We start from the raw sequence: 27,412 nt of genomic DNA on the forward strand, positions 1-27,412 counted from the left end.
GAATCCAAAACTCCCCACAACTTCTCCCAACCCAGGGCCTTCAGCCTTCCAATCCCTGACCCTTCCTTCCCAGGGGCCCCAGGTCTCACCCCAGCCTCCAGGTCCTTGGAATTCTCACCCCCCTCCCCCCCCTCCCCGCAGACATTTCCCCCTTCCTTTTCCATATTTAAAGTCCCCTGACTGTCCCAGGAGCAGGACTTCTTCCTTATCTCTTCCCATCTACACCCCTGCCCCACTTTTGCTCTCAATCCTTCTCACCCAGTGCTACCTCTAAGCCCTTCACCACTCCAGATACCCCATCCCTTGACTCCACATACCTGGAATGCCGCCCCCACCCATCACCTCTGCCTCCTGGCTTCTTTCCAGTCCTGACTACAATCTCACCTCCTGGGCGCCTTCTGCTGATTATCCTCTTACCCTGTATACAACTAGCATGAATATATCTGTTCAGTTGTCATTTCCTCATTAGACGGTGAGGGCCCTGAGAACAGGACTCACTCTTCTGCCTTCCTTTGCACCACCAGTTAATAAATGTTTACTGACCCGACTCCTCAAAGCCTCTTCCTTACTCCAGTCCTGAATATAGCCCTGATCCCTCCAACCAGCCTTCCCATTCTCCATCTCTGAAGTCTCACCTCCAGATCTCTGATCCCCAAGAATGTTCCTCAGCCCTCACCGCCTCTAAATTCCTGAGAGCCCAGAACTTGCTCAAAGCCCCAACCTTCTCGGAGCGGCCTCAGCTCCAACTCCCAAATACTGCCTTCCTAAGCCTTCTAAACTGTCCAGGAAACTAGCCCCTCCACAGCCCCCTGTCTGCCTGAGCTGGGCCCCCAGCCATTGTGAACTTCCCTGGATCCCCCAGCACCCCCAGGGTCCCAGCCTCTCTGTTCCCCCAAAGCCCCCCCCACCCCCCGGGTCCCGGCCTTCCCTCTACCCCCAAAGCCCCCTGCACCCCCAGGGTCCCGGCCTCTCTGTTCCCCCAAAGCCCCTCCGAACCCCCAGGGTCCGAGCCTCCCTCTACCCCCAAAGACTCCCCCCCCCCCCCACCCCCCACCTCCCTTTCCCCCCAAAGACCCCTGCACCCCCAGGATCCCAGCCTCTCTACCCCCTGCACCCCCAGCATTCTCAGCTCCCTGAAACCCCATGGCCTAGCACTCCGAACACTCCAGCCCCCTGCCCTCCTAAATCTAAGCCCCAGCCCCTCAGCACCCCTAGGTCCCAGACCCTTGCCCCAGCCCTCTGTACTTGTCAGCCCCTCTGCACCCCTAGTCCCCCTGCAGTCCCAGGCCCTGGGCCGGAGCCTCCCGACCCCCGGAGCCCCCTGCGTCCAGGGCCTGGGCCCCAGCCCCTCTGCACCCCAGTCCCCTACACCCCCGAGCCTCGGGCCGCAGCCTCCCCGCCCCTACATCCCAACACCCCTGTGCCTGCCCCGGCCCACGAGGCTCCCGGCCACCGTCACCACCCCCCCAGAGGGACTCACCAGGCCTAGCCGCCGGGGCCCCTACGAACACCCCACAGCCGCAGCCGAACCCGGGATACCGAGCTCGAAGCCGGAAGGAGACGCCGGGCCGAGCGCTCTGCGCAGGCGCCCGGCCCGCGGGGGAGGCGGGGCCAGGCCCACGTGACGCTAGGAGTCTTTCCCCCCTCCCCCCACACACACCCCCTCCACCCCGCCTTGGGGCGGGGGAGGGAGGCTCGCGCCAGTCGGTGGCCCCGGGTCAGAGAGCTCGAGGCGGCCGCGGAGGGGAGGGACCGGGAGGGAGGTGACCAGCGGGAACTACGGCCGGGTCTCCCAGACGCCCCCGCGCGCGCCCTCCCCTCCGGGCAGGAAGCCTCACCTCCTCCCCTCCGAAGGGAGCGGGGCGCCTACTGAACCTCAGCCTTTTCAGCTGCACCTGCCTCAAAGATTATGTCCATTTCTTTGTAAAGTACCAGAGCCGTGGACCTGAGTTCCAGTCCAACCCCAGGAATCTACTGGCTGCGTGACCCTGGCCAAGTCATTTAATCTCTCCGGACCTCAATTTCCACAATCCCTGAAGACAAATGAAGCATTTATTAAGCGCTATGAACCAGAGGCAGCTAGATTTCTCAGTGGACCCGGAGTCAGAAAGACCAGAGTTCAAATTCGACACTCACTTAGCTGTATGACCCTGGGCAGGTCACTTACCATCTATTTGCGCGAACCCACTGGAGAAGGAAATAGCAGACCATTCCAGTATCTGCCAAGAAAACCTCGCGGGCGGTGCAGGGCGGGGGCCGAGGTCCGTCAAGTCACGAGGGAGAGTGGAACCCCCGTGAACAACGATAACTTTGCCCAGGGAGGAGCCCAGCAGAAGCGATCTATCGGGACAGCCCCTGCCCTCAAGGCGCATCCATTCTAAAGCAGGAAGACCACGCAGAAAACGGGAGGAGAGGGGAAGGAAATACTAGAGACCCGAGGGGAAAGATGCTTGGCCCAGGAAGCTCAACGACTGGCATCCGAGCCCAGCTTGGAAGGGGCACGGCCAGGGAGGAGGAGGAGACAGTGATGGTTGTAAAGTGAGGCTCGGAGGAGGCAAGAACTGTGCAAACCCTCAGAGCTCCATTTTTAGTAGAAAAGTTCTACTGTCAATCAACAGGCATTTATTAAGCCCCTACCCTGTACCAGGAATTGCACTGAATTCTAAGGATACAAATAAAGGCTAACCCACCCCCACCCCCCAGCTTTTAAAGGAGCTGACAATCTGCATAAAATGTTCTTAATTAATCTCATGAGATGGGGGAATTACCTACGTACAACAAATATAGATACTGGATTAATTGAGATGATCAATTAAGGGAAAGCATTAACATTAAGGGGGCTCAAGAATGACTTCTTACATGGAGCTGAGGGAGAGAAAATGCCCAATAGAAATTTTCTATTTGAAGGAACAAGCAAGGTGGAAAAAGACTTCGAAGGTAGGAATGGGTCAAGTGAAGAAGGGCTTTAAAAAGCCAAGCAGATTTTATATTATATTAGATACTAGGGGCATCCTTCCTTCAGGAAGAGAGTCAAAAGGAAGGAAAGAAAAGAAATTATACCTTAATAGACAAGGAAATAATTGGTTACTAACACATGAGTAATTTCAGCCTTAGTTCTCTGTTTTCAGTCACACTACTGACTAACTGGAGCAAAGGTCCACAAAACAAACTAGAAGAAAAGATAAAAATGAGAAAAATCACACTCCAAGTAATCACAGCAGTTCTAAGCCAAGGTACTTAACCTGTTGACTGAAAAATGGGAAATGAATAAAGAATGAGATTCTAATGATCACTGTATTTTGGAGCTAAGTCTCCTGAATGAAGACCCTAGAAACTAATTCTTTCTCCTTGCCGTAGCCAACCTTCAGAACCTGTTATAGAGACCCCTACCCAAAAGAAATCCACTGAAAGCTCGTCCGTCCTCTTGTTCCTTCACAATTTCATGGACACCAGAGCTATCTGTTAGACTGAGCTCCTTGAAAGCAGGGGCTGTCTTTTTGCCTCTTTTTGTATCCCTAGAGTTTAGCATAGTGCCTGGTTCATAGTAGGAATTTAGTTAATGTTTATTGATTGATTAACTAGGGAATTGCTTAGGCTGTCCATCTGTCATCTTTCATTCTTGGCAAGTGACCAATGCAATTGGGTTTTCCGGGCATAAATGCCCTGCTGATGTCTTTTATGCTACTTTCTGTGTACAAGTCATATATATGCTGTGTCCTATAGGCATAAATCTTTACATTGTCCTTTGGGTCACCTACAACTTTGTAGGCTGGCAGTGGGGTAAGGGAGAACAGAGTCCAAATCCTGCCTCAGACACTCACTGGCTGTGTTACTTGGGCAAGTCCCTTAGCCTCGGTTTCCTCCTTAATAAAATGGGGGTATCATAACATACTTCCCAGGGTTATTGTGAGAATAAAATGAGGTAATATGTGTAAAGCCCTTTGCAAACCTTGAAATAGTGGTAGTAGTAGTAGTAATACAAAGTCAGGCAGGATTTGAAATCAGTCCCCCTTTACCTCAAGTACTCTGGCCATTATGCCAACCTAGAATCAAAGTTGTGGTATATTTGGAATGGACTGCTTTTGATTCAACCTTTTTTGTTGTTCGGTTATTTTCAGTCATGCCTAACTCTTCATGACCCCATTTGGGGTTTTCTTGGCAAAGATACAAGAGTGATTTGATACTTCCTTCTTCAGCTCATTTTATAGATGAGGAAATTGAGACAAACAAGGTTAAGTGATTTGCTCAGGGTCACCCAGCTAGTAAGTGTCTGAGGCTGTATTTGAACTCAGAAAAATGGGTCTTCTTGATCCCCAGACCCAGCATACTATCCACTTAGCTGCCTCTTTGATTCAGTCTAACAAATAACAAATATTTATTCAGTACCAACCATGTGCAGAATGTGAAGCTAGGCACTGGGGAAAAGAAAGTTTAGATAAGACATGGTATGATCCCTGTCCTTATAGGTGAACTAGACACCAACACAGATAAATTCTCCAGTTACTCAAAGGTCAACAGAAAGATTCATGTCAGTAGGATGTAGTCTGTACACGTGACTTGTACACAGACAGAAAGTGGCATAAAAGATGTCAGCAGGGACATTTATGCCCAGAAGAGGAGGTGAGCTGGTCATTTGTCAAGAGTGAGGGATTATGGATGGACATCCCCACGTGTTTCCTTGGTGTCCATGAAATTGTGACAGAACAAAGAGAGTTTTCAGTACCTGGGTGGGCTCCTCTGTGCCAGGTTTACATAAGAGGGGGTTGTGGTCAGCACAAGTGGAATAAGTAGCCACATTGACATTGAATCATGGCTGCCTCATAGTACAGAAGCATCTATCTACAGGAGTCATCTGCCCTGTAGCCAAAGTCTCGTATATGTATAGTCTTCACTTAGAATGGGAACTCCTTGAGAGTAGGAATTGACTCATTTTTCTATTGGTGTTCTCTCTAGTCCTTAGCACATAATTAAGACTTAATAGATGCCCTTTTATTCATTAACACATTAATGCCTCACCATGCCCACAGTGGTGGAGCAGGCCCTTGGGCTCTTCATTAATGACATGTATGAAGTGCCAGAAAAGAATGTCAATAAGGGTGGCTGCATATCTGTGGGAATTATCCTTTGGGGCATTATGTGTGACTAATTATATATTAAGTTTAACTTGCCATCTGATGATTTTCCATCAGTGGCAGATGGTAATAAACTGGGCTGAAATGTCTTTGCTGGAAGGTCAGGGGGAGGAGCTGCCACCACCATTGCTACAGCACCAGGGGCAGTGCCAACTCCCAGCCCCCAGCCCCCAGGCAGAGTTCTATGGGGAGAGAAATGTCTGCCACCAAGAGAAGATCACAAGTCATAGATCCCCATCTCAAGTTATCTGGCGTTTATCTGGTATTTACTCATCTGTGCATATGTATGTGGTGTCCTCCCAGGTTTCCATCTTGGTAAGCCCAAGGCTTAGCACTGAGCCTTGTCCTGAGTAGGCATGTCATCAATATTTGTTAGATTGATTAGAATTGGATCATGGAATATTGGAGCCGGAAGGGACCTTCATTTCAAAAGAGAAGGAAATGTGGTAGAAAGAGGTCTGGATCGGAGCTCCAAAGAGCTTTGGAGTTGGAGGACCTGGGTTCAAACCTCACCTCTCATGACAGTCCCCTGGGTCTCAGTTTCCTCATCTGTAAAATGTAAAAACCAGACGACCTCTAAAATTCCTACCAACTCTTTATCTGTGATCCTGTGTGTAAACTGAGGAAGACACACAGACCAGTGAGTAAATACAAGGTAAATAATTTGAGATGAAGATCTATGTCCAATGAATTCATGGTGACAGAACAGACTAGGCAATAAATACTAAGTCAATAAATATGAAGCACCTACTGTGTGCTAAGCAGTGGGAATACAAAAAGAGGCAAAAGACAGTCCCTGCTCCCAAGGAGCTTACGGTCTAACATGGGAGACAATAAGCAAACAAATATGAACAAATAAGCTATACAGAGGATAATCAGGAATTAATTAACAGAGAAAAGGCATTAGAATTAAGAAGGGTTGGGAAAGGCTTCCTGTAAAAGATGGGATTTTAGTTGGGACTTAAAGGAAGATAGGGAAGTTGGTAGTTGGAGAAAAGGGAGAGCATTCCAGGCATGGGGGACAGCCAGTGAAAATTCCCAGAGCTGAGAGATGGAGGGTCTTGATAGAAGAGGATGTGGCAGGGAGTAAGGTATAAGAAGACTGGAAAGGGCAGAGGGGTCAGGTTATATAGGCCTTTGAATGCTGCCAAACAGAGGATTTTTTACTTGATCTTGGAGATAATAGGGAGTCATTGGTATTTTTTGAGTACAGACCTGCATTTCAGGAAAAGCACTTTAGTGGCTGAACGCAAGTCTCGAGGTCAGCAGAGAGGTTAGGATGCAATAACTAGATTTAAAAATTATCAGCATAGAGATTGTAATTGAATATTTGGGAGCTGGTGAAATCACCAAGAGATCACCAGTGTGGAGGGAGAAAAGGACCCAGAGGAAGGAGAGAACACTGTGGGATACCTGTGGTTAGATCTCTATGCCAATCCAGCAGTACGGACTGAGAAGGAGTGGTCTGATAGGTAGGAGGAGAACCAGGAGAGAGAGTGGTATCCCCAAAACCCAGAACAGAACATCAAGGAGGAGAGAGTGATCAACAGTATCAAAAGCTGCAGAGAGATCAAGGAGAATAAGGATTGAGGAAAAAGTCATTAGAATTAGCAGTTAAGAAGTCACTGGTAACTTTGGAGGGAACAGTTCCAGTGAAATTATAAGGCTGGAAGCCAAGTTATAAAGTACAAGGAAGGAAAGCAGAAGCACCTATTGTAAATGACCTTTACAAGGAATTTAGCTACAAAGATCAGAATAGATAGAGGATGATAGCTAGTAACTAAGGCAAGATTTGAATCCAGGCCTTCTCGATTGTGAATCCCATCCCTCCAATAGATCAACCCCTCTGTCATGCCCATTCCATCACTTATTTTCAATCTCACCCTTTCTACTGACTGCTTCTCTACTCCTACAAATATGCCCACCTTTCCTTTATCCTCAAAAACCCCTCACTTGATCCTCAAGGCTGAGGCTTGTCAGGGCTCAACCAGCAATATAAGGGGCCTAAGGACTTTAGAGAAGAAGACAGTATAGAGTTGAATTGGTTCACTGTAATGTGAATGCAAATTTGGAAGATCTTCCCTGCCCCTAGGCTAAAGTGCACCTGGAGCCAGGGGTGGGAGGCTTGTTTTTCAGTAGAAACTTTTTGATTGGCCAGTGGGTCCAAAAGGTTGTTACATTCTCTGAGCCAGAAGAAGGCTATATAAGCCCTGATGTGAGGCTTTGTTTTGGGGGCTCACTTTGAGAAGTGTTCTGTGATTTGATCTGTATTCTGGGAAGCCATTTGAAAAACCCAGATGTGGAAAACCAGATGTTGACTAGGTATGGATGTAATGGTTGGACAGTTTGGAAATCTGTCTACTTGATCTGTTTCTGTCTTGATAATTCTGCCTGTATACTTTGAAGTTTGGGGTGCTGACCTTTTCTCCTGAACAAGGTAAATGATATATGTCTGACTGATTAAAGTAAGCTTGTTAACCCATTTTGAGTTGCTTTCCTTTAACAAAGCAGATCCAAGAACCTGTATTGGCAGCAAACCCTGAGGACGCTTGGGGTGCTTGCTGCTACATTCACCAAGGGGTCAAGATGGGGAAAAGAGAAGAGAATGGCTAGCACAGAAGAGATGAGGTATTGAAGGTTATGGTGTGGATGAAGAATAGGGTTAGTGAGTGATGGAGATAAGGAGAGAATCTGGAAATGGTAATGAGGAGCAAAGAATATTCCAGCTCCCCTGCCTTGACTAGCAAGTCCAGGAAAATGAGGGAAGGTGCAGCTAGTATTGTTAAGAGTGGCTAGAGAGGCTGTCTCATCAGAGGGGAGCCAAGTTTTAGCAACAGAATATAGAGGAATGGGAGAGGAAAAGATTTAGGAAGAAGGGAAGTTCATTGCTAATGACACAGGAAGGAGTCCCCAAGCAAGTCCATTCCTTTTATGGACAGTACAGGAAGGCTTAGAGCCAGGAAGACCTGAGTTCAAATCTAGCCTCAGACACTAGCAGTATGACCCCAGTCAAATTACTTCACCTGATTTGCCTCAGTTTCCTCATCTGTAAAATGAGCTGAAGAAGGAAATGGCAAACTACTCCAGTATCTTTGCCAAGAAAACCCCAAATGGTGTCACAAAGACTCAGAAATGATTGAAACCACTAAACAGCAACAACAATGGTTAAAAAGGTTTTCCCCCTCACATCAATCCTAAATCAGTCTCTTCGAAATATTTCCCCATTGCTCCTGTTTCTGCCCTCTAGGACCAAACAGGACAAATTGAATACCTCCTCCATATGAAAGCCCTTCAAATAATTCACAGATGTCATCCTCTCCTCTGAGTATTCCATCTCCAAATTAAATATTTCCATTTCCCTCAACTGGTATTTATGGAACAGGGACTCAGGACCCTTTACTGTCCTGCTTGCCTTCCTCCAATGCTTGGAACTAAACATGGTATTTCAGATGTGTTCTGACCAGGGCACAAAACACCAGACTGATCACCATCTTGAACCTAGAAGACATTCCCCTCTTAAAGTAGCTCAATGACATCAGATTTCAGAGTGGTCATCTCCTTCTGTGGTACTCCTCTTCTGCACATGGGTCTACTGACATCTTCAAATGTATTTCAGAAAGACCACTGTCCAACTATGCCTCCCTCATCTTATACTTAGTCCAGTTGCGGGAGTTCTTATGATTTGTGTCTGTTTCATACTGACCTAGTGTAGTAAAGGGAGTGGTGGACCTGGGATCAGGAAGAACCGAGCTCAAATGCTGTCTCGGCTACCTTCTAGCTATGTGACCATGGGTAAATGGCTTCTTGTAGGGTGCTCAGTTTCCTTACATGTAAAACAGGGTGAATGAATAGTGATGAAATATGATGAAACAGTATGTGCAAGTATGTGCAAAAATATGATGAAAAAATTATGAAATAGTAAGTGCAAGGTACTATTTGCCAATTTTGCTATAAATGTCAATGGCAATTATTATCTCCAGCCCTAAGTGCAGGGCGATGCAAAGAACAGTTCTTAAAAGTTTCTTTAAGAGGAATTGAATCTTCTAGTTCAAACTCCTCATTTTATAGAAGAGGAGAAAAGAGAAAATGGAGGGACAGAGGATCAAAGAAACAGGATCTTTGCTTGAGGAAGGCAGGAAGATGAGAACTCTCATCAAAGAGAATACAGTGCTATTCAGTTCTTACTGCGTTTCTATTTTCTCCCCAAGGAGTATATGTGACCTTTGTACTAGAAAATGACTAACAGGGAGTTTATGTCCCAGGTGAGTAAGGAGAACGTTGAGCTGCCCTTGATGAACCAAGCCCAGATGAACTCCAACCTTGGGCTCTGAAGTGGGCAGATGTGATGGCTGGGCCACTGTCGGTGACATCTGAGAGATCATGGAAAATGGGAGAAATGAACCATGAGATGAGAGAAGGGCAAATGTACCAATATGCAAAAAAAGGGAAAGAACAAAATCTTTAAGCTTGACTTCAATTTCTAAGAAAATTCTAGAACTGATCATTAAAGATATGACTGGCAAAGGTCTAGAAAGGGAAACAGTGATTACAAAGAGCCAGCATGGTAGATGAAATAAAGGTCAGGTGAAGTTAATCTCATTTCCTTTTTTTATGATGTAATTTTTAAGACAGTAGATGAAAGGAAAGCTTTTATATCCCAGATAAAGCTTACCTAGATTTTCAGCAAAATTGTTGATAAGATATCAGATACAATTCTTATGGAGAAAATGGAGAGATATGGTCTAGAAGATAATTAGATGGACCCAGAGTTGATGAAATGGACAAACTCAGGGTAGTTGTTAGTGGTTCAATGTCAACACAACAAAGGGTCTCCAGTGGAGTGCCCCAGGGATTGGTGCTTTTAAATATTTTTTTTTATCAGTGATTTAGATAAGAGACATAGAAGTTATGCTCATCAAATTTGTAGATGACCCAGAATTGGGAGGGGAGAACTAATACACTGGATGATAGAATCCCAAAGGATGTTGACAGGCTAGAGCACCAAGTTGAATCTAATAAAATGATGTTCAATAGCACCTTATAGTGCGATAGTCTTATAGTTGGTTACGAAAATCAGCTTCACAATATAAGATTGAAGAGGTATGGTTAGTGGTTGTTCTGAAAAAGATCTAGGGGCCTCAGTGGACTGCAAGCTCAACATGAGCAAACAAACAATTCAGTCTTGGGCTGTATTGGGAGGCATAGTTTCCAGGCTTTCATCAGACCTCAGCAAGAGTTTTGTGTTCATTTCTGTGCATACAATTTAAGAAGCAGGTGAATAAGCTAGAGAGGGTTACAGGAGGGCAACAGGGATAACAAAGGGCCTTGAGTCCATGTCGTATGAGGCTCAGTTAAAGGTACTGGGAATCTTTAGCCTGAAGAAGAGAAGACTTGGGGGGATGTGATAGGAAGCCTCAAGTATTTTCTGTGTTAAAAGGAAGCGGAGGCCCAAGGACCACTTGTTGGGTATGTTACAGTAAGGATTTCTTTCACAAATGGGTTATGGCCACTGAGATCCTTTCCATCTCAAAGTCTGTGATTCTGGGGAAACCAAGGCCCCCAAAGGGGAAGCAACTTCCTCAGTCACAAAGTTAGGGTTCAAGCTTTTGGACCAGAGTATCCCAGCCATTAGCTTGCTTTGTTATTTTATGAAAAATAACAGCAATCCTTTGCTACCTACCTATTATCTAGTAAGAGATAACAGAATTCTCCACACAGAGAGCTTTTAAATTGGGTCCACAAACTTATTTTTTTATAAATTTATTTCAGTATTCTTAGTTTTCCTTGTAATCCTATGCATTTTATTCTATGTGTTTAAACAACATTATTCACAAGACTGCCAAAAGCATCAATTACCCAAAAGAAGTTAAAAAAATAAACAAACAAAACCCATAAGCCAATATCAGGCTGCCTTTTCTCCCAAAAGCTAACTGGGCAGGAAGACTGACTCTGCAGGGGACTTCCCCCTTCCCTGTGCCCTAGAGCTACCAGACATATAAGACTGCATGTAAGCTGGCTTTTCCAGTCTTATTTCATACTTTTCCCCTTCCTACCCTCTCCAATTCCAGTCAAACTGGCCTGCTGGCTATCCCCCATCACAGTGTTCCATCTCCACCCTGTGTGTCTTTGTACACATGTCCGAATGCCCCCACCCCGAATCTCCCCATCTTTTTCATCTCTGCCCAGCTTCCTGAATGCACTGCTCAAGGGAGACCAGTCCTGCAAGGCCTTTCCTGATTCCCAGAGTTGTTAGGACCTTTTACCCCCCTCGAAAATATTTTGCCTAGATAGATTGTAAGCCCCATGAGGGCAGGCAGAATTTAATTTTATATGTGTATTCCTGGTGCATAGCACACAGTAGGAGCTTAATAAATGCTTGCTGATAGAAATATGTTTCCTGCTTACTGATATGTTCACATATTGTTTACCCCAGCAAACAGGGCAGGAAGTCTTTCAATTTTGTCTTAGTATCCTTAGCCTGAAGGCTGAGTGCCTGGCACATAGTAGGTATTGAATTACACTTAATCAATGACTGTTGATTGATTGATTATATGTGTATAGGTTGTTTGACCCAGTAGGATGGAAGCTTCTCCACAACAAGGATTCTTTCATCATTGTTTTCTTATCCCCAAGATAGCATAGTACCTACACATAGTAGATATTTAAGAAATATTCTTAGGGTCATAATAGCGGGCATTTATATAGCACTTTAAGATTTGCAAATACCCTTTGAATATATTATTTCCTTTGATCCTCACAACAACCTTGGGAGGGAAATGCTAATATTATCCACATTTTACAGATGGGAAAACTGAGACAAAGTTCAAATGACTTGCCCAATGTCACATAGTAAGTATCTGAGGCAGGAACCAAACCCAGGTCTTCCTGATTTCAAGAAGTTGAGTATTTTCTCCACTGTGCCACCTAGCTGCCTAGACTTAGCATTGGAAGGGACCTCAGAAGCCATATTGTTTTAACCCATAAGGAGGTTAAGTGACTTTGCCCAGGTTCTCATATTTGTTGAATTGAAACTGAAATTAATTCGGCTGAATGAAGGCTATTTTCTTATATCTTATGAAAATTCACAGTTCTGACTAGGTCCTCAACCACAGTTACATATAGGAAAGTGGGAATATCTCTCCACTCATCTCCCCTTTCTTCCCTCTTTCCTCTCTCTCCTTTCTTCTCTCCCCTCTTCCTCTCCCTTTCTCTTCCCTATCTCCCTTTTCCCCTTCCTTCTTTCCCCTCTTCCTCTCTTCTCTTCTCTCCCCTCTCCTTATCTCCCTTCCCTTCTTTCCCTTTTCCCTCTCCTGTCTCCTCCTTCCTCTTTCCCTTCTCTCCCCAATTCTCCCTCTCCTCTCTCACTCCTCTCTTTCCCCTTTCCCTCCTCTCTCCCCTTTCTCTTCTCCTTTCCCCTCTGTTTTCTATCTCGCTATGCTTTCTCCCTTCTCTCCTTACCAATCCTGGGCAACAATAATAAAACCAACCAGGCTGGCATAGTTTCACATAGAGGTATGCCTGCCACCTATTGACATAAGAAGTTGAGACAGGCTTGCAGATGCTCCAGGCAATTCTTTGTTAAATAAAATATAACAGAGATTTTTTTGTGTGTGTCTGAAGAGAGAATGTTGTCTCAGGTCCATTGACAGCACTGAAAAATCCAAGACAATTGCAAGTGACTGACCCAGGTCTGGATGACCTCTGAGGTCCCCTCCAGCTCTAGTTCTCTGGTTCTATGATCTTCCTGGGCCTCAGTTTCCTCATCTGTAAAATGAGGGACTTGGTCTAGATGGTCTCTGAGGTCCCTTCCAAGTCTAGAGTTGTGGTCCTATGATATTGCTCTGGCCTCTGGGCATGAGAAGGGCCTTCCCAGAGAAGGTGACATCCTATGTCTAAAGCTGAACCATTGATTGATTCTCTTGGACCAGCTACAAGAAAAAAAATGGTTCATAGTAGGACAAAACCAGTCATCTGCCTGCCAAGAAAATCCACCTAGAGGCAGGTGTGGGCTGAGTCAAGTTCCAAGGAAGGCCAGAAGGAAAATAAGAGGATGATTGTAAAGGAAAGTAGAGAAGAAGCTGGCCAAGCATAGAGCTTGTCTGGCTTCACCGAGCTAGGATGTAGGATGGGCCTGATTTGAGGACAGCTCCCTTTTCCGGACTACCTGTCCAGCCTGAATTCTGGTGGCTTTCCTGGGGATCTGTCCAGGACCTTCTGTAGGTTTTTTCCTCTCCTTTCCTGGAGACCTTCCCACAATTTCCCATTCTAGCCGGAATTCCTATCTTGTTTATCACTGCCATCCCAGGCAAGCTGCCAAAGCCTTCCTTTTGATTTTTCCAGGCAGCTTCCTTCTCCTTTCAGAAAGATGACACAGAGCTTTGAATTTCAGAAAGTTCTAGACCAATCTCAAGTTTGTTTTTTTTTATTTATCCATTCAGCTTCTGATTTCTTTGGATCACTGTTGTCTCAGAGTCAGAAGGAGCCTCAGAGGCCACAGGAGTATCAATTAAGATCCAGAAGTGATTTTAGATATCATCAAATCTAGAACCCCTTTGCCCATCAGTCTGATAGCTGTCTGCCTTATGAATGGACTGCTCAGAATCACATTGTTAAATGTATCAAATAAAACACATAGAATTACAAAGAAAACCAATTATGCTGAAATGCAGTTCTCAAAATATTAAAAGAAAACAAGTTTATGGACTCTAGCATAAAAGTCCCAACAAACTCATCCAATTAACTCAGCACCACTCAGCCCTGGGCATCATCTGATGGGCAGCCTGGAGTCAGGAAGACCTGAGTTCAAATCTGACCTAAGATATGGACTAGCTATCTGACCCTGGGCCAGTCATTTAACCTCTGGCTGCCTTAGTTCCTTCAAATGGAAAATTCGGTAATAATAGCACCTACTTCCCAAGGTTGTTGTTAGAATCAAATCAGATAAAATTAACAATAAAAAAATGGATGAAAAAAAGAGAAAAAAGGAAGGAAAGAAAAAGAATAAAAAAGATGCTAAGTGTAGTGTTTGGTACATAGTAGGTACTTTTAAAATGCTTATTTCCTCCCTCCCTTCCCCCTATCCCCCTGGTAGGTAAGTGCTATTATTATCCCTATTTTATAAGGTAAGGAAACTGAGACAGAGAAAGGTTAAGTGACTTGGTCAGGGTCACACAGTGTCTGAGGCCTGATTTCAACCCAGATCCTCCAAACTCATGGTACAACACTATCAACTACACCCTGTTCCCTCTCAGTGGTAGGCAACTTTTATCTGTCTGTGTTAAATACAGTCTGTTAAAGTCCCATCTCATCCAGAAAGAGACTAGACTTGATCTAAGACAGGAGGCTTCTCTATCCTCCAACAAGCCTGTTTAAGGAATTATTGTTCATTCTCCATGACACACAGAGCTGAGAGCCCGAGATAATACCACCACCTGGGCGCCCTGGGATTCATCTAACGCCTTTATGTAAATAGGAGCAGCTTGTTTATGTAAAGGACTTAATTTAAGTACAGCACCTAGGGCAGGGCCCGGCTTGGGAGGGGCTAGAAGTAGGCAGACTGAGGCGGCCATAGAGAGTGGACCCAAAAGGGGTCCCGAGGAAGTCAAGAGAATCCCAGGAGGAAAGCGAGGCTAAGACGCTCTGAATGACCATTACGGGGTTTACAGAGTTAGAACAAAAGGCGCTAAATGACCGTTCCAGGGTTACACAGTTAACAAGACGCGCTAAACGATCATTCTGGGGTTACAGAGTTAACAAGTAACAGACAGGATCTGAATTCAGATATTCCTAACCCCAAGGTCAAAGCTCTATCCACTACACCACGTTGTCTCTCGGCAGATAAACGCCCAAACAGGTTAAATCACCAGCCATAGAGGCGAGCCTCGCCTGTCAGGCTCCTGTGATGGGTTGTCTCTGAGCTAAAAACGGCAGGGCGTTCCTCCCATCTCTCCATTATAACCAGATCTGTTTCCCTTCCTCTCATCACCTCCTTCCCCCCCCCGCCACACACACACACACACACACACACACACACACACACACTCTCCAAGAATTTCACCTCAGTTCCCATAAACCTCCAGAGCCAAAAACACTGAATCAAAATGACAAAAGATATTGTTTGTATCGCCCAAGTGAGCCCAGTGTTCTGGTAGAACAGAAACTGCCTTGGGCTCTCCAAAGCTGGCAATGTTTTTCCATTAGCACCAGAAAACAGCTTCGCTTTGAACCCCAACCACCTCATCCAATGAACTCAGCACCACTAAGCCCTGGGTATCACCTGATAGGCTGTACACCCAGCCCTGGGCAGCCAGGAAGGGTGTTGGGACTGTGGGACAGGACAGTGAGGGAGGGACATGGATAAGGTGGCATTTGAGCGAGAGCCTTCACAATTCTCCCTCTCCCTCCTTCCACGGGCAGATCCCTGACCTGACTGAGGATGAGAAGTGTAGGCCCTGTAAGGTCCCATCATCCCTGGTCTGGAAGGCTAGGGTTAGCCTGCGACTTACCCAAGAGTCAGGCTTCAGGGAGCTCCCGAGGTATCACACCCTTCACTCTCCAAGCCGCCACAGAGCTCAGCTCCGCCCCTAGGGGAAAACTCTTACCCAAGTACACCTGTGTAGTCTCCTCCCCACCCCTCAATCAAATTTGCCCTAACGACTAAAATTCCTAGTCACAGCCTTTCAGATCTAGAACTACAGATCAAGAGCTGGTAGGGGTCTCAGATGAACCCTCAGAGACAGTCTAATCCAACCCTCATGTTTTATCCATGAAAAGACTCTGCCTCATTGAAATTAGGGAAATGGCTTCAGGTTGGTCACCAAACTAATAAATGGCAGCTAGGTGGATCAAGTACAAGTCCTGGGGTCAAGAAGACCTTAGTGCAAACCCCACTTCAGATGTGTGACCCTGGGCAAGTCCCTTAACCTCTGTCTGCCACCATTTCCTCATCTATAGAAAGTTCCAACTAAAATTCCTTCCTTTACTGGAAGTCTTCCCCCAAACCCCTCTTAATTCTAGGACCTTCCCTAATTATTATCTATTATTATTATTTCTATTATTCCCTAATTATTAATTTTTCCTGTCTGTAGCTTGCTTTGTGTATGTATTTTGCATGTTGTCTCCCTATTTAGATTGTAAACTCCATGAGGGCAGGACTGTCTTTTGCCTCTTTTTGTATCTTCAGCACTTAACAGTGCCTAGCACACAGGAATAAATGTTTACTAATTGGTGGAAAAGTAGAAGTACCTGCTTCTTTATCCTTCTGCCCCAAATCCCTAGTTCAAAGTCAAATGCTTCACCTGCCTCCCATTTTGGCCCCTGAGAGAGTAATCTATCCTCTCCAAGAAGAGAAAAAATAGGTTTTTCAGAGCAGCCACCAAGGAAATGGCAGGTATTTTGTATTGGTCATAAAAGAATGTTCCCTTCTCAGCAGGAAAGTCACTTAACCTCTGTGTTTGCCTCAGTTTCCTCATCTATAAAATGGGAATGATAATAGTACTTACTTCCCAGGGTTGTTGTGAGGCTCAAATGAGGCAATATTTATAGTGTTTAGAATGGCATCTGGCACATAGAAGACATTGGATTTTGGATTGGAAGAAGACTTGTTTTCTTCCTTCCTTCCTCTGCATTTATTCCTGGTCAAATGAATGCCACAGGGCAGAAGATCTGATTATGACCTTTCCCACTTCTGCCCCTACTCCAGCCCAGTTAGATCTCACAAAGTACTGTATTTGGACTATTGATCCACATATGGTCTTGGGTAATTTTTCAGTTTTGTCTGACTCTTCATGGCCCCTTTTGGGGTTTTCCTTGCAAAGAAACTGGAGTGGTTTGCCATTTCTTTTTCTAGCTTATTTTACAGAAGAGGAAACTGAGGCAAACAGGGTCAAGTGACTTACTCAGGGTCACACTGCTAGTAAGGGTCTGAGGCTGGATTTGAGCTCAGAAAGATGTCTTCCTGACTATGCACTATGGCGCCACCTAGTTGCCCAAGGTTACAAAGGGAGCAAATAGCTGATCTGAGATTCAAACCCAGGTCTCTGACTCCAAATCCAGCCTTTTCCAACTAAACTGTCCCTGACATTTGAGGCTTGAGAAGTCAGTTCTTTAGGGAAATTAAAGAGAATGTGCCCAGGCTGACAGTGTTGGAAAGAGGGAACTGGTTGGAGTGAGAGAAGAACTGTGAGCTGGAGCAGCCAGGCAGTGGTAGAAATGGTGGCCCCAGGTATAGAGAGGGAATCAGACAGGTGAGTGACAGGGCAGTCTAAAAGGGCAGCCAGGCGAGGAAGGGGGCGATGAGGGAGGACAGCCAGGTGGAGAAGAGATGGGGAGCAGTGTGGCAGGACAGCCAAGCAGGCCTGGGGGGAGAGGAGATGACTTAGGAGCCAGGTAGGGGAAGGCACCAAACATGAAGCCAATCCCAGGAAAGGCCAGCAGCCAGGGGTACTCACTTAAGCATTGCAGCCCATTCCGATTGAGCAGGGGTTTGCCACACAGGGAGCAGTTGATGCAGCTGGAGAAAGTCCCTGGCACTAACTGGTGACCATTTATGCTTTTCCATTTTTCCCTTGGCTCTATCTCTTTCTGTTGTTCTTTGTTCTTACCCTGAGAAAGAAGGAGGGAAGGTCTTAGAACTGGTCAGAGAAGCATAGCATTAGAGCTGAGCTGCCTTCCTTTTACAGATGAGGAGACTGGGGCAGCAGATCAAACCCTTGGTCTGGAGCCAGGAAGACCTGGATGCATATTTATGGAAGGAGCCCTTTATGTCAGCCTGAGTCATGTATGTATCATACAATTTCATAGTGTATCATAGATTTCAAGTCAGAAGGGACTTGAGAGGCCATTACAACCCTTTCATTTCACAGATGAGGAAACTAGAGACCAAGGACACAGAGTCAGGAAGAACCAGGACTTGAATCCAGGTCCAGAGCTCTTTGTATTTGATCATATTGAGAATAGCCTTGCAGAATATAGGGTCCACAGGACAGAGGCCCTGGTAGACCCTTGGGGTGCTTTCTGGAGAGGGTGGGGGTCTACCTAAGGTGTTTGGGTGTGTCAGAACCTTGGTAGCTCCTCTCTGGTCCCCTGACACTGGGCAGCTCATGCCCAATTCTGACCAGAATACTTCAGGCTGACACCCAGTTCCAGCTGGGTGATGGAGCCAGGCTTCCTATCCTTACCTTATCCTTCTGCCAGGAGCCAGTCACTCTGTTTCTCAGGGAGCTCAGCCTCCGCTTCACCTTGGTTCCCTTTTCACTCTTTTCACTCTTCCCGTCATCTTCTTTCCTGAAGAGGGATCCCCAGCAGACCCCAGGTCAGGGGATCAGGAAAGCCCAGGAGGCTCAGGCCAGGGAGAATTGGGTTGGTTCTTCCTATCAGACTCCTGGATGGGTCCTCTACTTCCAGCTGCTGGGAGTAGGGCCCACAGGCTCTCCCCAAAGTCCATTAGAACAGCACATTCCTATTACCTAAAGCTGGTGGGTGTCTCACCTCCCACTTTCCTTGTCCTTGGTTAGAACTTCTTGTGCTGCCAGGCTCGTCCCCAAGAACATCCTCCCCCAGACCCCCCATGCTGCAAAGCCAGCTGTGAACTGCAGCCTTTAGCACTGGTCTCCTCCTCAGAGTCCCTTCCAAGCCAGCTGCTTGGCTGGTGCCAGATCTTCCCCCCACTCCCTCACATACTCACTCATTGGACAGGAACTCAAACCAAGTTATGTTCTCCTGGGAATCCCTAGGGTCATCCCCTAAGTGAGCCCTTTGCTTCGCCCTGTACAGGTCAAATGGAATAGCCCAACTCAGCACCTTTTAAGGAAAGCTTCAGATTCTACCAGGTCTGGGCAAGATAGTCCTGGTCAGAACCTCTGTGTCTGCTGTATACAAAGACTACAGCTCACCTGTCCTCCCTTCTAGATGTCCAGCAGGCAGAACACCCACATTTTCCAGGTGTGTAAAGCCTGGGCTGCCTCCTCTACTTCCCCACTTGGAGAAACCGTGCCTAGGCCCTTCCTTACCCTCCTGATTCTACTTCTGCATCTCAGGACTTGACCATCACGTCCCAGCTGCCTTTCACCTTGGAGCTTCCTCCAGTGCTTGGGACCTCCTCTGCCCCAGAAGCCCTCTCACCCTGGAACATCCCTCTGCCATGCCAGTCCCCTTCTCCCACTGGTGAATTCCTCCCAAGGGCTGCCATTTTTTGGGAAGGAGCCCAGGCTGGCTAACCTTCATTGCCCTCTTGGCTTTACTTCTAACATTATGGACTTCTCATGGAGGTACCTTCTCTCTCCTGTCAGCTTCCTTTTGTGTGTTTTCTCCCACTAGAATGAAAGCTCCTTGAGGACAGAGGCTTTCTTTTTTGCTTCTATTTATATCTCTATAGAAATATTCTATTTCTATCTACATTCTATTTATATCTTAGCTCAGTGCCTGGCACACAGTAAGCATTTAATAAATGCTTATTACCTTGTCTTGCCAAGCCTCTCGACTGCCAACAACTACTCTCTCCATCAGGTAAAATAAAGCTAGCTTTGGGTTTGTGGTGGGAAGAGCTGTTTCGAATCTCAGCTCAACTACATACTACCTATGTGATTTTTAAAGAAAGTCATTCATCCTTTCTGAGCCTTGATTTCCTTAGAAATAAAAATGACCAGGTTGGACCAGGTGACCCTTAAGGTCCCCTGTGGTTCTGTATGCTAGGATCCTATGATTCTGGGACACTCACCTAAAAAGAACCCAAGGGTTCTTCAAGGTTCATCACCTCCTCCTGTCTCGTCCTTCCTAACGCCAAGGAAGGAGCCTAGATGAGTTCTAAATTCTCTAGCCTCGAATTCCAGGAAAGTCGTGAGACTTCTGGGTAGTTCCTGCCTCTTCCTGCCTTCTCCAGACCCCATGCATTCGCTCAGGCTGTGGACTCCATCCTCATCTCTGCCTGCCAAGTTCCTCTTTCTTCAAGGCCCAACTCAGGTACCATGTACTCCATGAAACCTTCTGTGATTCCTGCCAGCTAACAAAGATTTTTTTCTCTCCTCCAATGTTCCCAAAGTCTTTTGTCTGGATCTCTCCTTGGTCCCCAGTATACTTTCCCTTGGGGCTAGGCTTACTCCTATAAGGGACTTAAGCCCATAGAAGGCATCTCTATATCCCCAAGTACCTAGAACAGGGGCCTGGTTGTAGAGAAGGCACTTAATAAGTATTTACTGAAAAGGAAATGGAAAGAACCACACAAAAAATTTTCAAATGAATGTTATAAAACTATAATGAACTAACATGAAAAAAAATGTTTTGTGTGACTACACATATATAAGCTTTATCAAATTACTTGCCTTCTCAATAGGGGTGTGTGGGAAGGAAGAAAGGGAGAGAATTTGGAACTCAAAATTTTTGAAAAGCAAATGTTAAATAATTGTTTTTACATGTATTTGGGAAAAATAAAATATTAAATTTAAAAATCCATAATGAACAAGCATGATTCAAAAGTAAAGATATGAAGATACTCTTCATATAAAATATAAAGGTACTCTTTAGCAGTGGAAGGAAGTTGACAAAGGTTGTACATTGTACAACTTTTTGCACTTCCTTGATGCATTGATCAGTTATGTTGTTTTTTTTCTTTCTTTTTATATTTAAAAACACTATTTGGGGTCAGCTAGGTAGCACAGTGAATAGAGCGCGGGCCCTGGAGTCAGGAGGACCTGAGTTCAAATCCAGCCTCAGACATTGACACTTACTAGCTATGTGACCTTGGGCAAATCACTTAACCCCAATTGTCTTGCCTTCCCCCCTCAAAAAAAAATGCTATTTGTTATTTGGGATGGCTGTATGGAGGAGGAGGAGAGTACTAGGGAAATTGTGGAGACAGAAGAAAACAAAAGACATCAACAAGGAATTAATTTTTCAAAAAAGAAAAAAAATTGTTGAATAGAACTTAATTCCAGTTTTGATATTCTAGAGTCAAAAAAGAATGCTGGATTCAGAGTCAAAGGAACTGGGTTCGAATCCCAGCTCTGGTGCTTGCTTACTACATGTATGGTCCTCAGTTTCAACTGTAAAATGAAGGGGCTGGGCCAGATCACATCTGAGGTCCTTTCCAGCCCTAAATCTGCATTCTCTACAAGGCCTTTCCATATGACCAGATTACTTCAGCCTGCAGAGAGCAAGCTCCTCCTTCTCTGAAATCCAGCAACACTGAGTTTACCCCATGGAACTTAAACTCTGATTGTGTATTACAAACGTTCTCTAATTGTTTTATGTAGGATTACAGTGATTTAGAACTGGAAGGGACTGGTGAGGTCATTTCCATTTTGCAGATGGGAAAACAGGCCCAGAAAAGGTAAGTGATTTACCCAGGGTCACACAAAATGAGCTAGAGTCAGAACTAGGTTTAGAACCCAATGACGCTCATTTATAAATACTGACTGGGCACATTCTAGGTGCCAGGGGATCACAGGGGATCCAGAGATATAGGAGAGCCAGTCTCTGCCCTCATGACACTCACAGTCTAGTCTGATGAAATGAGATGCAAATACAGAAAGTTGAATAACACTATAAGGCCCTATGTGAGTAAGTTCCAAAGAAGGCATGGGTAGGTATTAGGAGGACAACTGGTGAGGATGGAATAATCCTGGGAGGGCGTCATGGAGGAGGTGATACTGGATTGCTGAGCCATACCATGAAGGATGGGCAGACTTGAAGAGGAGGAGATGCCAATTGGGGTGGCTAGCATGAGCAAAAGCAATGGAGCGTGTACAAGCAGTATTCAAGCAGTGAGAAGAGCGGCTTGGTCTGTGCCCCCTGGAGCTAGAAACCGGGCACAAGGTGGGCTCAGGGAAGATGTGCTGAGCTGCTGTCAGGCCCCTCTGAGCTCTAACTAGACGATCCTCTGTTGTGACTCAGAGACAGAAATCACTGGCTGGTAAAGTTGGAAGAGGCCTTGCAATCATCCAGCCTGATCCCCCATTTTACAGATGGAGAAACTGAGACTCAGAGGGGGGAGGGACCTGCCCAAGGGCATACACACACACACACACTGAACTAGTGATGGAGCTGAGAAAATGAGGCTTGACTCCAAGTCTCTTGGCTCCCAAGTCTCAGCATCCTTTCCACTGCATTCTGCTAACCATAGCTCAGAAAACAAACAAACAAAAAAAAATCCTGAGCATGAACTACAGGCAGGTCACCTCCAAATTCTGGGTCATCTTCTCCCTGGAGGAGCCTAGCAGGACACCAGTCAGAGGGTTCAGGAGCCCTAAGAATTCTGATCTACTCACCCATGATACTGCTTGAGCTCGTGAAGGACTTGCTGGACAATCAAACTAGAGGGAGAAACAGAGAGATTGACACATAGCATTTATCCCAAGTGATATCCTATATGGCTAATATGGAAATGACTTCACATGTATAATTGATATCATATGGCTCATCTTTTTTTTTGAGGCAATTGGGGTTAGATGACTTGCCCAGGGTCATACAGCTAGTGAGTGTCTGAGACCAGACTTGAACTCAGGTCCTCCTGATTTCAGGGCTGGTGCTCTATCCACTGGGCCACCTAGCTGCCTCTGCTTGCCTTTTCAATGGGTAGGAGAGGGGCTGGAGTGAGGCATAGAATTTTGTACTCAAAAAATTTTTAAATGAATGTTAAATAAATAAATAAAGCATATTTTTAAAGTGATACCTGTGACTCAGGTGTGTAAATCTATATACTTTGGTCAATCTGAGTTTATGTGTGTTTGTGTATATCAATCAAGTACATATTGTGTATATGTATGTGATATTAAGAACCTATTATGTATCAACTATTGGACTTGGTGCTGGAGATACAAAGAAAAAATGAAATGCTCCCTGCCCTCAGAGAACTTACATTTTATCAGAGGAATATGAACATAAGAATATATGCAAAATAAATACAAGGTTGTTGTTGAGTTATTTCAATTGGGTCTGACTCTCCATTTTTTGTTGTTTTTGGCAAAGACCCTAGAGTGGTTTGTTATCTCCTTCTCCAGCTCATTTTACAGATGAGGAAATTGAGGCAAACAGGGTTAAGTGACTTGTCTAGGGTCACACAGCTAGTAAGTGTCTGAGGCCAGATTTGAACTCATGAAGATAAGCCTTCCTGATTCCAAGCCCAGTACTTTATCCACTTCATTACCTAGCTGCCCTAAATATAAGGTATTTGTAAATAAATATGAGGTGAAAGGGTGTATGTAGCACTAGCAGCTGGGAGAGGGGACAGAGAGATCAAGAAAGTCCTTGAGATGAGCTTTGACAGAAACTAGGGAGGGCATTCTAGGCATAAGGGACAGCTTATTCATGGAGATGGGAGCTCAAGAACCATTTGTGAGGAATGTGTGTCTGGGTCCTTGGATGTGCTTATATCTTAAGTCTCTGCTCATGGTCTCTGCTCCCTGTGTCCTGAGGGCCTAAAGCCTCAGAGCCCAGGTTGGAAATTTCATTAGGACTGCATTGGTGTCTTACTGAGCCTCCCAGGTGTCTGTTTATATAAAATTTTTGCATCAATATTCATTACAGAAATTCATCTGTAATTTTCTTTCTCTGTTTTGGCTCTTCCTGGTTTGGGTATCAGCACCACAGTTGACGGTTTAAAAAAAAAAAGCTTCTTCCCCTGTGGAGTGACAGGAAGAAGGTGAGGGATTCATGGTACATCAGTGTTGGAAGGGGTTATAGGGATTAACAAGTTCACTGGCTTTACTTGATGGGAGATTAAACAAATGAAGGCTGCTTATTGACTGACTGACTGATTAAAGAGGGGAAGGGTCTTGCCCATGACCAAAGACCATATTAGAAAATGGAAGATTAACTAGGAAAAGCCACTGATAATAAGGGGTTTACTGCACTGCCCCCTCCTTTCTCCCCACACAAATTCATCTTGTCACTTGGGCAGGCAGAACACACAGCTCAGCCCTCAGGTACCTTCCTCTCCCCTTCTTGTCTCTGGACTACTGTAAAATCAGGGGTACTCACACGTGATCAGGGGACACATGGTCTTTTTCTGCTCTTTCCAGCATAGGGGGTTCAATACCTAGGAGAAAGCACAAAATAAGCACAAAATACAAAGAAAAAAGGTCCAGGCTCCTGAGATCTAGACCTCACCAGAACTACCCACTCCCCACCCTGTGTGTACTGAATGTTGCTGGCCCCTTGTAAGGCAAGGTAGATGGCTGTTTGTGACCTGACCACCTGCTTAGGCCCTCTTGTCATGGGATGGGGAAAAGTCAGTGAAGGTCCATGGTGTCCTAGCCAAGAGAAAAGGTAAGACACGAGAGCCAATAGAAGAGAGAGAGAAATCAGACAAAGAAATATGCGTGTGTGAAAGGAGCAGAGAACCCACAGGGAGGGGAAATGCACAGGAGAGGCAGACAGGAGAGGCAGCCAGAGACAGACTGAGTGACAGAGAAAGGAAGAGACCCAAATTGAGCTGCTGAGGGAGACAAAGAGAGACATAGTAGGTGAATGTAGGGAGTTCCCTGATCAACCTGATAAGGGTGGGGAGCTTTTGTTTAGGACTTTTCCTTGTGATCTTCCTATGGAGCAAGAGATCTTACCTTTTTTTGTCATGGACCCCTTGGATTATCTGGTGAAGCCTATGCACCCCTTTGCAAAATCATGTTTTTAAATGCATAAAATAACATACATAGGGTTACAAGGAAAACCAATTATCTGGAAATAAAGATGTAATTTTTTTCCACTCAAGTTCATGGATCTCCCTGAAATTAAGCCATCCTTGGGCCTGGGTTCAAATCTCACCTCTGACACCTCACCTCTCACCTCTGATGGGCTAAGTAACCCTCGACAAGTCACTTAATTTCTCACCGCCACAGACAGCTTTCCAAGACAATAAATTGTAAACACCTGCATTAAGAGAGGGAGTTCCCTAAATCCAGTGAAATCACAGGTCCCTATCCCCTGTGATTTGCAAAACTCTTTTACAAACATTATCTCATTTTTGGGAGGATTTGGACAAGCCCCTTAGCTTCACAGAAGCTAGTGGAAGGTAGGTCTGTGATCAAAAGTGAGCTAATTGGCATGGTTCATTATGGGAGGATCTGTACCTTTGTTACTAGTCTGTAAAAAGGGAGTTTCACCATCAAAGATTTGGACTTTCTTTATTTCTCCTTTTAGAGGACTTATCAGTGCTGTAAAGCTGACTTGAGTCCTAGGAGGAGCTGTTTTCTTCCAGGACCCAGGTATGTCATTATGGGATCTGCCCTAAGAAGTGAGTTCTAGAGCCTATAATTCCCAGATAGAGTTTTAGAGGGAGGTCACAGCTATGGAGAGGAGTATTCAGGGAATTTCTCAACTGCAGTTTCTTGAATGGAAGCAGGAGATTTTCTGGGCAGCATGATCCTAGAATCTAGCCTTCTAGGGAGGAGAGTATTTTTATTGGGTAGCACCAGACGTGAAGCTGCCTCAATAATCACCTAAGTTTTAAAGTTCCAGAATCCATTTCCCCAGACAGAGAAGGGGTCAACACCACTAACTCCAAGTTCTCTCCCAAATAATTCCAAGTTCTAGAATTTGGGATTCAACTTTTTGGTGAACGAAATGGGGCTCTCAGCTATGCCAGCCTCTTGGGGAGAAGAGGATTGGGCACTTGACCCTTCCAAGAAAGCAGCAGGGAAGCTATAACATAGGAGGGCAAAAGATGGAGTAGCAAGGTAGTGGAAGTCGCTAGAACACCTGCCCTGCAGTCAGGCAGACCCAAGTTAAAATCTGGCCTCAAACTCTTAACAGCAGAGTGATCCTGGGCAAATCATTTAGCCCTGCTGGCCTCAGGGTCCTCATCTGTAAAATGGGTATAACAATAGCACCTATCTCCCAGGGTTATGATAAGGATGAAAATGAGGCAATATTTGTTCAGAGTTTTGCAAATCTCAAAGTGCCATACAAATGCTAGCTGTTGTTATAATGATTTTGCCCTCTGTTACTATGAATTGTCTGAACAGTACACATTCAACAAGAAAGGGACTAGCTTCTCTAGCAATTCCAAAGGTTTCTTTTTTTTTTCCTTATGGGAGAGTTCAAGTTGCCATAAGTTTAAATGACTCCATAGGCCTCTGGGGTGAAAGGCGGACTCCTCGAAATAATAATGAAAAGAGCCAGCAACTACATAACACTTTAAGGTTTGAAAAGCTTTTTATAAATATTATCTCACTTGATCCCCACAGAAACCCAGGGAGACAAGTGTCGATATTTACCCCCATTTTATAGATGAGAATGCCAAGGCTGAAAGAAGCTAAGTGACTTGCTTAGGGCCATATCACTAGTAAGTATCTGAGGTGGGTATCTGACGTAGGTCTTCATGACTCTATCCCTGGCCCTCGTAGCTGCTAAATATCAGAGAATTTCCTCTCTAGCAACCTCCAGGAATATGAAGCACCATAGTTGAGTCTGGAGGATTTGGGACCTCAGGAAAAGGTAGGAGGACTATGTGTTGCTATGATTCCTCTATGTATTTTCTTCATTTTGGGTGGAGGTTGAATTCAGGCTGTCTTATACCTGATATAAGTATTGCTACTTGGAGTATTTGTGGGAGGTCCAAGACCCAAATCTGTGGCCACCTAACTTTTTAGGGTACATTTTAAGATTTTCCAAAGGAAACTCTGGGTGAGGACATCATAAAGCAAAGAGAACGAGAATTTGGAGCTGCTTCCAAGATCGAGTCCCGTCCACGTAAAGCTTGGGGTGTTGGGCTGCAGGTTATAGACACAAAGAAAGAGAACATACCCACCACCCAAAGAAACAGTACAGAAAACGAAACAGCCATCTATGCAGAGAAAGAAACCAGGAAGAGACACACAGGCATGGACACATACACAAACACAAAAGGACAGACAGAATGAGAGATGTACATAAAGAGAGACAGGAAAATCCAGGGAGACTGAGAGGGACAGATATAAATAAAGCAAGCTAGAAAAGGGAGAAAAGGGATACAGCAGAATCACAGCTTTATGGTTTAAAGATGGTTAAAGGTAAAAAAAATTTTAATTAAAAAAAAAGTGGTTAAAGGTGCTCAGAGGCAGCACACACAGTACAGGAGAAGCAATGGATGCCCCCTGCGGTCCTGGGAGATGGGGAGGCAGCAGTGGAAGTAGAAGCAGCCTCTCTGTATGTCCCTCCTTCCTCTATGAACAAGCCCTCAGACCCTCTACCTGGTCCCTGGATAGCCAGACCCTAGATTTGATCAGGAGCACCTGAATGCGATTTCTACCCGGCCACACATTCCTTCAAACCCAAACCCCTTGGATGCCCTTCCCCCAAGCAATCTGTCT

The 27,412-nt window shown here is 45.3% G+C and overlaps 1 protein-coding gene across 4 annotated transcripts in view; it reads right to left on the reverse strand.

The window, feature by feature from the left end:
* The window catches only part of ARHGEF18 (Rho/Rac guanine nucleotide exchange factor 18), a 98,217-nt gene that overhangs the window by 52,679 nt on the left and 18,126 nt on the right, over positions 1-27,412 (reverse strand). The window contains exons 6-10 of one of the 4 annotated variants that reach the window (XM_069091714.1): positions 24,105-24,162; positions 22,394-22,438; positions 18,817-18,897; positions 18,311-18,416; positions 17,582-17,735 (exon numbers count right to left, since the gene is read on the reverse strand). In XM_069091714.1, coding sequence (XP_068947815.1) covers positions 17,582-17,735; positions 18,311-18,416; positions 18,817-18,897; positions 22,394-22,438; positions 24,105-24,162 — 444 coding nt within the window. Of the gene's footprint in view, positions 1-1,480; positions 1,599-15,637; positions 15,716-17,581; positions 17,736-18,310; positions 18,417-18,816; positions 18,898-22,393; positions 22,439-24,104; positions 24,163-27,412 lie in introns of those variants that run through there. The other 3 variants (XM_069091670.1, XM_069091697.1, XM_069091629.1) reach the window with 3 other exon arrangements.

This window comes from Petaurus breviceps, unplaced genomic scaffold (genome assembly GCF_028583685.1).
Source record: "Petaurus breviceps papuanus isolate PSGF00001 unplaced genomic scaffold, PetGlider_PUasm1.0 103, whole genome shotgun sequence".
Taxonomy (NCBI): Eukaryota; Metazoa; Chordata; class Mammalia; order Diprotodontia; family Petauridae; genus Petaurus; species Petaurus breviceps.